Source organism: Erigeron canadensis, chromosome 6 (genome assembly GCF_010389155.1).
Source record: "Erigeron canadensis isolate Cc75 chromosome 6, C_canadensis_v1, whole genome shotgun sequence".
NCBI lineage: Eukaryota > Viridiplantae > Streptophyta > Magnoliopsida > Asterales > Asteraceae > Erigeron > Erigeron canadensis.
Genome location: NC_057766.1, coordinates 32,113,997 through 32,126,359, shown reverse-complemented (window position 1 = coordinate 32,126,359; position 12,363 = coordinate 32,113,997). Strand labels below are relative to the sequence as shown.

The following is a 12,363-nucleotide window of genomic DNA, read 5'->3' as shown; positions in this document are numbered from 1 at the left end:
CATGACTCTTTGCCACCAGATTATAGTATGATTGATAGTTATATGCATTACATGATACGGTCTTGCTATATCATATAGAATATTTTTTCTTCTTACCCCCGGATGCGTACTTGAGTTTGTTAAAATGTGAACAACTTTGTCATTTACATAAGATTAGGTTAGGCATTCGATCATTGCAGTCGACACCACTCTTTCGCTTTGTCACTTAATCAACTCGATTTACCTCTTACATATTGGTTCCAAGCATGGGACGATCTGGCCTGGATGGGGTTTTTAAACTAAGCTATGTATAAGTAGATAAATGGAAGATCTTTTTCCGGTTCTTGTTAAGCAAAGAGTATATGTATTTGATTCAAATGGAGTTAGTTTAACATACCGACTGATTCGATTATAATTTTATGTTTAAGTATTTAAAAGTTGGGAAAATAGAATGTGCAACCATCATTTATACAACAAGAAAGAAAATTTTAATTTTATTTTACAAATTAACCTTTTTACTTTATAAATACACAATGTGTCCATGATTTTTACCTTATTACTATTGTGGACTAGTAAACTTTTAATCATTATTTGGTTAGCTTTTACTTTTAACATAAGAATATTACTAATTTAAGTTATTATAGTTAGTTGTAAATATTGTAACTTAGCACCGCCGGTGTGTTTTGTCGGGTGAGAGCGAATGAAATTTTACTTTAAAAAAAAAACAAAAAAGACTTTTACTTTATATAAAAACGTTCGTACAAACACATTTTGACATTTACAATTCAAAATTTTCAAACTTCCCGCTAATCCTCATCGCCACCGTCTCACCACCTACTAACCAAAGGGTCTGCTCACCGGCTCTTCTAACAGGTCTCTCTCTGTGTGTGTATATATATATATACGTATTAATTATATTTCAATTGATGCTTTCAATTGATCTTATATATATATACATAGCAAATTGTGCCTGTCTGAAGCCCTAATTTTTTTATTTTTATTTTTAAATTTAGGATTATATAATCGAATTATGGATACGGTTGTCGCTACAGTTAGTGGCTACCATGGGGCAGAGAAATTTAATATTATTAAATTAATTTGTCAATCCGGTGCTGGTTATGTTGGTTCTTTGAATCCTTCCATTTCTCACTTGGTAACTTTATATATAAATTATTATCTATTTATTAATTGTTTCATATATATATATATATATTTCCCTATGTTTATGTGAGTTAAAATGCTGATAATTGATTTAGGTGTGTTGTAAATTTGAAGGAAAGAAATATGAATTTGCTAGGAAGTTTAATATAATTGTGGTAAATCATCGATGGATCGAGGATTGTGTTAAACAAGGGAGGCGTGTCTCGGAAAGACCGTATATGAAAAAATGGTATATTATATTAGTATAGTATTGTTTGCAATGCTGGTCATATATACATAGTTGTTTTATATGTTTTTGGGTAATACAAGCTCAGAATTTTTGCAGTGGGTGTGTCAAGGGACCTTTTGGTTTGGAGATTCCGGGAGCTGCTGCTGTTTCTTCTAAAACAACAGTGATTGATGTAGAGTCTGGTAATTATGATGATGATAATGATGGTGATGAATTGTGGACGGATTCCGTGTTGGTGAAAGAGGTTAGATTTGATTTTTTTGACGGTTGTTGAACTTTGAGGTTTTATATGTTTCTGATATATATGAATGTGTTGCCAGACTTTAGTTAGGTTTAACATAATCTAGATGGTTCGATATATTTAGGAGATGATATGAATTCATTATTGGAATTTGTTTTTTGTAGTCTGTAAATTTTTTACTCGGTATTTACTATAGGCTGTGTATGGTTAACATGGTGATATATAGGTTTAGTATATCCCTCAAAGTAAGAACAAATTGGATGCTTTTATATCTCGGTTAAGATGCTCTGCCTTATTATGCAAAGCTGGGTTATACTTGTTGTCAGGGCCATGTGTATGGTACTTAGTTTGTGTTTAGCAGGAGCCAACTATGTTTAGTATAATGTGTGGGTGCTTGGTTTGCTGCATGAAGATTGTCTGTTAGAATACTAGTAGAAGGACATGAACTGTTTTGGAAACTGATTCTGATGATGTACCACATATGCCTAGCATATAGAATCGAGTATTACCACAAAGAATGCATTTGATCTTAGAAAAATATTATATTGTTGGATTAAAAGATATCCAGGACATGCTATAACTATATAAGTAAAAATGTTAAAACTCTATGATATTGTTATAAAACAAAAGGTCACGGCTTTTCTTATACATATAGCTACGAAGTAAAAATGTAACTTGTCACAAATTAATTAGGCACACGGTTCCTTCCATTTTATTTGTTCATTACCCAGTACGAGTATGACTGATGATAGCTACTTTTTTTTCGGTACAATCATCATAATGTTTTCCCCCACCATCATGGCCATTGATAAATCTAAAACTGTTTCGATGTTGGACTGGATAGTGGATAGCCTAGATGGATACGTTATTGGCTATATGTTGACTGATCACAGCATAGTATTTTTAATGTAGTTACGCCTTTCTGATGCGAGAAAAAATGAGGACCGTTCTGATAGATCAAAGAGAAAACTCAAGAAAAGAAGCTCGAAGCAGGATGGCTTGTTCACAAACGATAATGATTTACCCGAGTCTCCTTCATATGTCTTGAGAAGAATAGAGGTAAAGTATGTTTGGTTTGGTGAATGGCATTAAAGCATTCTGTCTGTATCAGTAAGAGTCAACTCATTCAAGGATGTAAATGATTTAAAAGAGAGTCCCCTGCATAGCACATGTAATATATGAGTATAACAATTAACAAAAAATTTTAAGCTGATTCCCTAACTGAAAACATATTCTATACCCAGTTCAAAAGATCTCAATGACATGTGATACATTTTAACTTCCAAAATTATGTTCCTTTTACCTTTTTGTTCATGACTTAGCAAAACATCTTTTGACCATTTAGTACTTTCAGCATCATATTTTTTCACTGCTCTCATGTCTGTTAATAAATCAAGTAAACCTGTTTTGAATATTTGATGTACCTGATGGCTTGGTTGGTGTGTTTTTCGGAAATATAATTTGGTGTCCACTGATCACTTTGCATGCTATTTTCACTGTAGAACCCCCTTTCTGAGGCCAGGCAAAATAAGGAAAGTTCTAATAGAGCAAAGATAAAACTCAATGAGGGAAGCGCTAGGCAGGATGTCTCGCTCGCAAATAAATATGATTTACCCGAGTCTCCTTCATTTGGCTTGAGAAGAATAGAGGTAAATTATGTATGTGTAAATTAGTCAGTCTCATGAATTGTATAGGCATGAATCCATGACATTTTTATAATTATACTTCTTTTTGAAGTTTTACTATGTATCTTTTTCTTATGTCTAAGGACTCAAGTTTTTTTTGCCCAACACAACGAGTGAATAGAACAAAGGAAACCACTGCCGTATGTGAATCCTCCAAAGGAAATCATAGGCTGATGCGTAAGAATATACGTGACAAGTTAAAGTCTTCTTCAGATTCTGAAGAAGACTTTCAGCATACAGAAATTCACCGCAAAGATGTTGAAATTGGTGAACCTTCAAAGTATTCTGGGAGGCATGAAACCAGGAGATCTTATGAAACTAGACATTATCATCCAAAACGAAGAACTTTAATCTTGGAGGATTCTGAAAATGTTGAAGATTTGGATAGAACAAAGGAAACCACTGCCATATGTGAATCCTCTAAAGGAAATCATAGGCTGATGCGTAAGAATATGCGTGACAAGTTAAAGACTTCTTCAGATTCTGAAAAAGACTTTCAGCATATAGAAATTCACTGCAAAGATGTTGAAATTGGCGAACCTTCGAAGTATTCTGGGAGGCATGAAACCAGGAGATCTTATGAAACTAGACATGATCATCCAAAAAGAAGAACTTTAATCTTGGAGGATTCTGAAAATGTTGAAGATTTGGATAGTTCTAATCTTCATGATCAACCAAAAAGGAGAAATCTGATCTTGGAGGATTCTGAAAATATTGAAGATTTGGGTACTATTAATCTTCAAGATCCTGAATGCAATGAAGATGATTCTCACATAAGGGAAAAGGACCCCACATTGTCCACACAAGTGCCCCTATCATGTGTTATTTGCTGGACAGAGTTTAGCTCAACTAGAGGCGTTTTGCCATGTGGGCATCGCTTTTGTTTTTCATGCATACAGAATTGGGCAGATCATATGGTATCATTCAGTTTTGTCTATTTACTATGCTTTACATATATATGCAATTTATTTTGAACACAAAAAGCATATTGTGCAAGACAAACAAGGTGACACTTGACTGATTCTTAGATTAAAAGAATTGATACAAGTTTCTTTTTATTGAATACCCGTCTTCAATCTTCATGCCTTTCGTTTTTGGCTTATCTTTATATTCACCCTGCCTTTTTGCTTGCAGGCTTCAATAAAAAGGGTTTCTACATGTCCCTTGTGCAAGGCCAGTTTTTGTAGCATACGAAAGATGGAGGATGCCGTATCTTCTGATCAGAAAATATACTCTCAAACACTTCCGCACAATCATGCAGCTATGGATGTATACATTCTTCCTTATGGCCAAGCCCCCACACATCAGATGATGGTGAACCTTTGATTTTATTACATTCAACTACTGATAAATATTTATTGGATCATGCATGACTGAATTTGGGTGATTTTTGTGTCTTGCAGCCACCACCAGGACCAGTTTGCTACCACTGCTTCTTGTGTGAGCCCGCAGAATTGCTAATAAGATGTTACAGTTGTGATCTCAGCTGTGTTCATTCCTATTGCTTGGATCCTCCACAAAATCCATGGATATGTGTCCAGTGCAAGGATCTCCGTATGCGGTATGTCCATTGAAATTTAAGAACATTTTAACTGTTATTAGATATAGACAGGTCAGCACACATTGGTTTCATTTAATTTTCTTCCAATCTCTCTTTGGATCTAGTAATATTACTCTGTAAGCCAAGCCATAAACGATTTCAGTTTTAGAGTATGGTCATTTCAAAGCTGCCTACTTCAATTTTGTTAGATATCACTATTGAAATGAGTCCCTCGAGCACTGTTGGATGCTTTTCAACCCATCATGTAGATGGGCTCTTGAAAAGCGGTTTAAGCTAACTGTTGGCTTGTGTCTTGCAAAGCTTCAAAAGCTCGACCTAGTTCAATCTATGGCGTCTTGAGTTGTTTGTCTCTCTAGTTGTAGCATTGCTTATCTGAAATTTATATTTGCTTGATATGCCATGGCAAGTTGCTATCTCGAAGGAACCAAGCTCAATGAACATCAATACTAATTAAGTTATCGATCTTGTATTGCGCCTTTATTCGAAAAATTTATGAATTGGGTCTGTGATAATTTCATCGTTTTGGGGTTCATCTTCTTGTTCTTGGAGAAAAGGGAGAAAAATTGAAGGGGGATTTTGATTCTGGTTGTGGGGTGAAGTATGATATGATACAAATACAGATACATTAAATATAACTGGATGAAACCTTTTCTAGCCGGTTGCTTACATTACATAACTAAAAAACAAAGTTGGTTATACTAGATAACAAGTTGAGTAGATGAGTAGACATGATTTATCGGAGGGAATGAAAAATTGTATAGTTTACATATTCTTTTTTCCTATTGAAAAACAGCAAAATAAATGACTCATTTATAGATAACATGATTTACACAGTAATATTATAATAGAGGAAGGGTTATTGAATTTGATATTACATACAGTAACTAGTTCTCAGTTTCTCACCCAACAGATTTGTTTCACAAATCTATTCTTATTACTTGTATAACATGATTGATTATGCAATAAATTTCTTAATGTTTAAAAGAGTAATATGCTCAAAAGTCAAAAGTATAAATCACACGAGCTGAATACAGTTTTAAAGATTATATTAAAAATACATAAATTAATAACAACTTTTAAAGTTGTATCTAACAATCTAACATTGTGTAAGTCACATATAACAACGATCAATTCTCAATCTTATCGTGATTTAAAAGTATAAAAATATGCGATTCATATTCTGCTTACATATATAGGTCCCGTTCGTTAAGAGACACATCGATCTATATTGATTTATGGTATCTTACTATCTTTTAATGCGTAATTGTAATATTGTATTGCCGTTGCCCGTCATTGTTTTTCGATAGATAATAGTTATCATGATCATAAAGCTTTTGAGTAATAATCTTGCACTTTTAGATAAAATTGGAATAAAGCTAAATCATAAATATTTCTGAGCCACAATGAATACATATATTAATTGTGCTGAAAAGGATTTTCTCCAGCTAATAAAACATATTTAAATGACATAATATAAAATCATTAGTATAGAGATTATCTAAACAACATGTTAAAGTTCATATTCTCACCGACAGCCGTAGTGAATTAAACGTTTGTTATCATCGATAGGATACAATGAATGAATTATTATATTTAAGAAAAAAAAAACGTCTTTTTAATGTTCATTGATTTAAAAGATTGAAAACTTGAAAGGGTATTTCCATTGATAATCATAAGAGCTAATTACATCTTTTTTACTAACAAATTCAGAGGGTGAATTTTTTTTTTTTTTTTATGAATGTAATGTTACTATATTATAAGGCTGAGGCTCAATAAAGTTATGGGGTTTGTTAAATACAGCCCTTAGGGCTGTGTTTAAGGTGCATAAATTATTTATACATTTATCATGAAAATTAGGGGTGGACTTTTAATATGAAATGTACAAGTTATTTTATACACGTTAAATATAGCTCTTGCATTTCTCTAAAATTATTAATTCCTTTTCGCTTCACTTATGTCATTATATCACTAATGCATTTTTATATATATATATATATATATATATATATATATATATATATATATTATTTTCTTTTCTCATCAATTTGTATTTAATTAATTTATAAACATATATCAATATATATTCACACACATAAATTGATAATAAAACAAAGAAATGATAGACACATATCTTACCAACTTAGTTTTTCATCTCGTTCTGACAAACCATCTCACTTTTCATCTCTTCTGAGAAGTGATGAGACACCATTTTTTACAAACCAGCTTCTCTTTTTTTTATTTTTATTTTTTATGTTGGTATTTGTTAGAAGTTGAAGTAAATATATACACTCTTTTTTTCTTTTTCTTTTATCAAACGTATATATAATAATAAAGTTAAATGAGTAAGTCACAAGATATTTTAGAAGGTGGCTAAAATCTTCCAACATGATGAAGTTTTTGGCCACAAGCAATTATCTACAATGTATGGAATTGATTTGGCAAGGAACATGGGAAAGGAAGTTACCTCACCTCACCTTACAAAGAAAAACCAATGTCATGATTGACCATATGTATGCAGATATAAAATTGTACACAACATATGCACTTTTTAAAGCCAGAGATTCCTTCGTTTCTATTTTATATTAGTCTCCATATTGTATGTCTGCCAGTCAGTCAGTTTATGTTTGATTATCCTTTAAAAAATCCAAACACGAGTGCCCGTAAATATTAAATTTGTTATAAATAGTATATGAAATAGTTGTAATCAAGTGTACACATGTTAATCCAGTAACTATAAATTGACTTAGTGGATACGGTAATAGCTATAGGCTATTTTTGGCAAGACCTTTTCAAGAGTTTTTGGAGAGCTTTAGCTTTTAATTTTGAACAAAAAGCTCCTCTTGTGTTAAAAGCTTTGTTTGAATACAACTAGCTTTAGCTTTTATTTGAAAGAAAAAGCTTCAAAATGAAACGCTACTTCAAGTAGCGTTTCAGGAGCTTTAGCTTTTCGATGAAGCTTTTTGTCATTAAAAGTACACAAATTCATCTTAAAGCTGCAGCTACAGCTACCATACCATACAATTTTAAAAAGTAAAAGCTCTAGCTAACAGCTTTGCTTAAAAGCTACAGTTTATAATTCCAACTAGAAGCTACAGCTACTAGTTACAACTACTTTTGCCAAACATATCTTATAGTTTACAAAGAATTATAATTAGATAAAAGACTTTTACTTGAGAAAGTAAGTTTTTGATACAAGTATATACAAGTTAACTTTGTTTCTAAACCTTTTTTTCTCAAACAACCCAAGATGATGCTTAATATAAGGGTAACATTAATACGCCTAACAATATGTTATCCCAGTCATCTTAAAAGAAATTGTAAAATATATTATTCAAATTTTTTTTTTATGAAGATGATAACATATGATTTTTATTTTTCTTTTGAGAATGGTTGGATGTTACTCTAATCTTTTTACACTACCTAAGTATCATCCGTGTTCAAGGTTGAACCCGAGACTTCTACAAAGTTTCTTGTCCCATCCTAATCAATTGAAAAATGATATTTGTACCATACAACTTAAAAATTTACCACACTATTGCATCATTCATTTATACATATTGTTATAAAAACTATATAGTATGTAAAATTAATCAAAATATGTGGTATAATTATCATCTCCCTAACAAATTAGACTAGGGCGTTGGCAATAATATATCGTATTTAACCCTCAAAAGGTACAACCTCGATATACATACACAAAGTGAAGCACGGAATACAATGCCTTGAAGCAGTAGCCACGTACATGAAAACAAACCATTTAACTCTGGCAAGAACATATGTCGAGATATAAACTATATATATTGACCATGTGAGAGTTAGTAGTAAGTAATCATACATAAGTTGGTCTTACATATGCTTCTGTCTGCTATGACTTGTGTCGTCCAATACACAATTAAAATACTCTTTTGCGTAATTACCACATTACCCTTTCTCAATTTAACAACATAATCTACTTTTATCATCTTATAGTGGGGAGAAATGGAATTAACACACATATTATTCTCCAACTTTGTCCTTAGAAGGCTAGTGATAATTTCCTAGCCAGTTCATATATATATAACCATAAAAGAGGTCTCTCTTGAAGTTTTATTTCATGTTTCAATTATTAAAACTAAAGGGTAATGATTTGCTCATTTACTAATATTTTGTCACAATCAATACTTTGAGTGAGTATATATAAAGCACTTCAAACTCAATATTGGCCACTTTCAACCAATGAAGGCCAATCCAATTGAACTTCCTACCACCAATGGCAATAACAACAACCTTCTTCACAAACCACTCATCACTTCCAAACACTTCATCCTTCCAAGCTTAACCTTAGCCCTTTTAATCACAATCCATCTTTACATTGGAAACTTTCCGAACCTCGGGTCGATTAGCCCGGACACGTCGTCAGGAAACTCGACTACCGATGATAACAAATGTAATTTGTTTAAAGGGACTTGGGTTCTTGATGATGAGAAGGAAATATACTACACAAATGAAACAAAATGCATTATTGATGATAGACAAAATTGTATGAAATATGGTAGGCCGGATACCGATTTCATCAAGTGGAGATGGCAGCCTGATAAATGTGATTTGCCTGAATTCGACGCGGTTGAGTTCTTGGAGATTGTTAGAGGGAAAAGCTTGGCCTTTATTGGAGACTCGGTTGGAAGAAACCAAATGCAATCTTTGGTTTGCATGTTAGCTAATGTAAGTTAATTAATTAATTTTCATAATATATAAATATGATTCCAATTCATATATAGTAACATAATATATATGATCATCGATCAGCATGCATATTGATCAATAACTAGTTTATCATTCAAAGCTGGCGGTTTAATATTATTACTATTATAACAAAATAGATACATATATACAAAAAATGACAAATAGGCTTACTTTATACAGTTGCAATGGTGGGGGCAGATTATTTTACTTTGAAAGCAAAAGCTAGTGGTGGTACACATTGATAAGTATTATTCTTGTTATCTTGCATTTTGTCTATATGAATATATAGTCTCAAGACCATACCCTTTGATATATGGTCCAGCATTTCTAGACTTAGATATGTACAAATGAACCACCACATAGATTATAGATAAGTTTGTATCAAAGTAGTTTTCGAGATAACTCGATCACACGTCAAATAGTGTTAAAATGATATGTCTTATCATATACAACACAAAAACTTATTAGGTGGCCACCAATACGAAAGCCCGTTTGGTGCCCACCTAACAGGTTTTTGCTGTGAAGACATGTCAGTGCTATATATGGATAACTTTTGATTGTGCTTAATTTAATTTTTACTAATTTTTGTACTAATTAATGCCCAATTATTATGTATGTGTGTGGAGCTAGCCCTACCACATGAAAGAGAGGTGATTGTATCAAATGTTAATACAAGAGCCAAAAACAGATGATTAAGAGAGAGACCTTCTAACCGATCATCAGAATAGAAAAGATAATGACAACCAACGGCATTATTAATAGTGTTAATGTCAATTATTATCTTGATAAAGAATTGATAATGATACAATAAAGCCAAAGCTTATATCAAGTGAGCAAGTCATAATGTAGCTGGAAAGATGAAGTATCCGTTTTAAATGTTGAAAGGGTCGTTAGGCCAAATAATAGATGGGGCATAGAGTAAGTGTACAAACTAATTGAATATATATAAATTATTATATCTAAAGTTGGATGCTTCAATGTAATAAGTATGAGAGGAAAACAACAGAAGATTATAAAGTTTTTATGCAAAGAGAAAATGACAAGAAAAAGGTGAAGTCTTTGTTAAAGTGCAAGTAGAGAGTAAGTGTAACGTTTCTTGTTTCAAGTAAAAAACAAATGGAAAGATATAACAGATGAAATAAAAATAGGTAAGAATATAAGATGCTTAAAAAAGTTAATTAGATGCCATTAAAAGATAAGAAAACAGTATGAAATTATTCATATCAAATATTGTCAAAAGGAAATGAAAGTCGTTTAGAGAATAACTTTCTATTGAAGACTTTTAAAAGTCAACACAAATACTATTTGTAACGTTTCACTGGTTCAGATAGGAAGGTTTAACGTAGTAAGCATTCAAATGATGATGGCACCAATTTTTTATGTTTAGGCTTTAGATTTACCTCAATTTACTTTTTGATACGTCTATATATGTAATGCGTTAGTCCCTTCAAGAAGGGAATTGATATTGGTACCAAAAAAATGATTTGTTTAAAACACGGTACAAATTTTATAACATACTGTATAAGTCTGTAAAGCATATGTATGGTAAATAAATCAACAGTTGTGGTACTAATATTACTTTCCATTCAAGAAGGTCAGTTGGGTCCAAATTTAAGACCAAGTGGTCAACGTCTTTTCACTAATCTAAACAGTTTTTGTTATAAGTGTATTTAATGTATATCCTATACAGTAAATACAAATGTAACAAAGAGTAAAAAGTAGCGGGTAATGAATAACTAATGTTTATGTATTAGTAGTGTATACCTTGGTTAAACACCCAAATTAGCCACTAATATTGATATATACCCTATTGATAACAGGAAGCATATCCCATCGATGTTTCACATACAAACGATACAAGATTCAGGAGATGGATGTTTCCTACGTACAACTTTACAATCGTAGCACTTTGGTCTCCTCTATTGATGAAAGTTCGTGATCCCAGTCCAGAGAATTTCACTCGTAACAGCTTAATGAACCTCTATTTAGACGAGGCAGATGATGTATGGACATCTCAGCTACAAAACTTAGACATTGTCATATTTTCGGCTGGACAATGGTTTTATAGACCATATATGTACTACGAAAAAGGAGAACTTGTGGGATGTCGTTTATGCAATCAAGCAAATATTACAGAGCAAACCGTGTACTTTGCTTACCAAAAGGCATTTGAAACAACATTTACTACCCTTCTAAATCGTCAAAACTATACAGGATTAGCATTTCTAAGGTCATATTCACCGCAACATTTTGAGAATGGAGTTTATAATAACGGAGGGAATTGCGTAAGGACAAGACCTTACACGTCAGAAGAGATGAAGTTGGACGGGTACCAGTTACAAATGTACCAAACTCAAGTAAATGAGTTCAAAGCGGCACAGAAAGAAGGAGAAAAAAGGGGCTTAAAACTTAGGTTGCTGGACACTAGTGATGCAATGATAATGAGGCCTGATGGACATCCAAACCATTATGGACATCCAGCTAGTGACAATAAAAGTTTTGCGGATTGTGTCCATTGGTGTATGCCCGGACCAGTGGACACATGGAACGAGTTCTTGCTTGAAATGCTGAAGATGGAAGGAGACGGTTTTATCGAAAAGGCACCTCAGAGGAACATCACAAAATTGAACCTTAGATGAATTTCTCATACAAGCTTTCCAAAATTAAGACTTGGCAGTTGATTCAAAGATGTAAGTATAGTATTCTTAGAATTGTATCTAGTCCATATATATGTTTAAGCAAACATTTCAAGAGTAATTATATAATAACTATAAATATACAACTA

General features: G+C 32.4%; 2 protein-coding genes and 1 long non-coding RNA gene across 3 annotated transcripts; all 3 read left to right on the top strand.

Moving 5' to 3' along the window:
- The first annotated feature begins 1,009 nt into the window (after window positions 1-1,009).
- On the top strand, window positions 1,010-5,258 carry LOC122604712 (BRCT domain-containing protein At4g02110). Its single transcript, XM_043777583.1, has 8 exons — window positions 1,010-1,132; window positions 1,236-1,369; window positions 1,466-1,613; window positions 2,523-2,669; window positions 3,113-3,259; window positions 3,379-4,212; window positions 4,430-4,609; window positions 4,699-5,258. Exons 1-8 carry the CDS (start codon window positions 1,010-1,012, stop codon window positions 4,867-4,869), a joined length of 1,884 nt encoding a protein of 627 aa, XP_043633518.1. The 3' UTR covers window positions 4,870-5,258.
- LOC122606056 lies at window positions 2,595-3,401 on the top strand. Its single transcript, XR_006324786.1, has 3 exons — window positions 2,595-2,669; window positions 3,113-3,259; window positions 3,379-3,401. It is a non-coding gene; the product is annotated as an uncharacterized LOC122606056 (long non-coding RNA).
- A 3,734-nt stretch (window positions 5,259-8,992) lies between the features above and the next one.
- On the top strand, window positions 8,993-12,363 carry LOC122603243 (protein trichome birefringence-like 19). Its single transcript, XM_043775901.1, has 2 exons — window positions 8,993-9,557; window positions 11,399-12,363. The coding sequence occupies exons 1-2, from the start codon at window positions 9,072-9,074 to the stop codon at window positions 12,215-12,217; spliced, it is 1,305 nt and encodes a 434-aa protein (XP_043631836.1). The 5' UTR covers window positions 8,993-9,071; the 3' UTR covers window positions 12,218-12,363.

Coding starts and splice junctions, on each gene's coding strand:
- LOC122604712 (XM_043777583.1), top strand. CDS start 1,010: ATGGATACGGTTGTCGCTACAGTTAGTGGCTACCATGGGGCAGAGAAA. Junction 1,133..1,235: donor ATCCTTCCATTTCTCACTTG/GTAACTTTATAT, acceptor TAATTGATTTAG/GTGTGTTGTAAATTTGAAGG. Junction 1,370..1,465: donor AGACCGTATATGAAAAAATG/GTATATTATATT, acceptor GAATTTTTGCAG/TGGGTGTGTCAAGGGACCTT.
- LOC122603243 (XM_043775901.1), top strand. CDS start 9,072: ATGAAGGCCAATCCAATTGAACTTCCTACCACCAATGGCAATAACAAC. Junction 9,558..11,398: donor TGGTTTGCATGTTAGCTAAT/GTAAGTTAATTA, acceptor TATTGATAACAG/GAAGCATATCCCATCGATGT.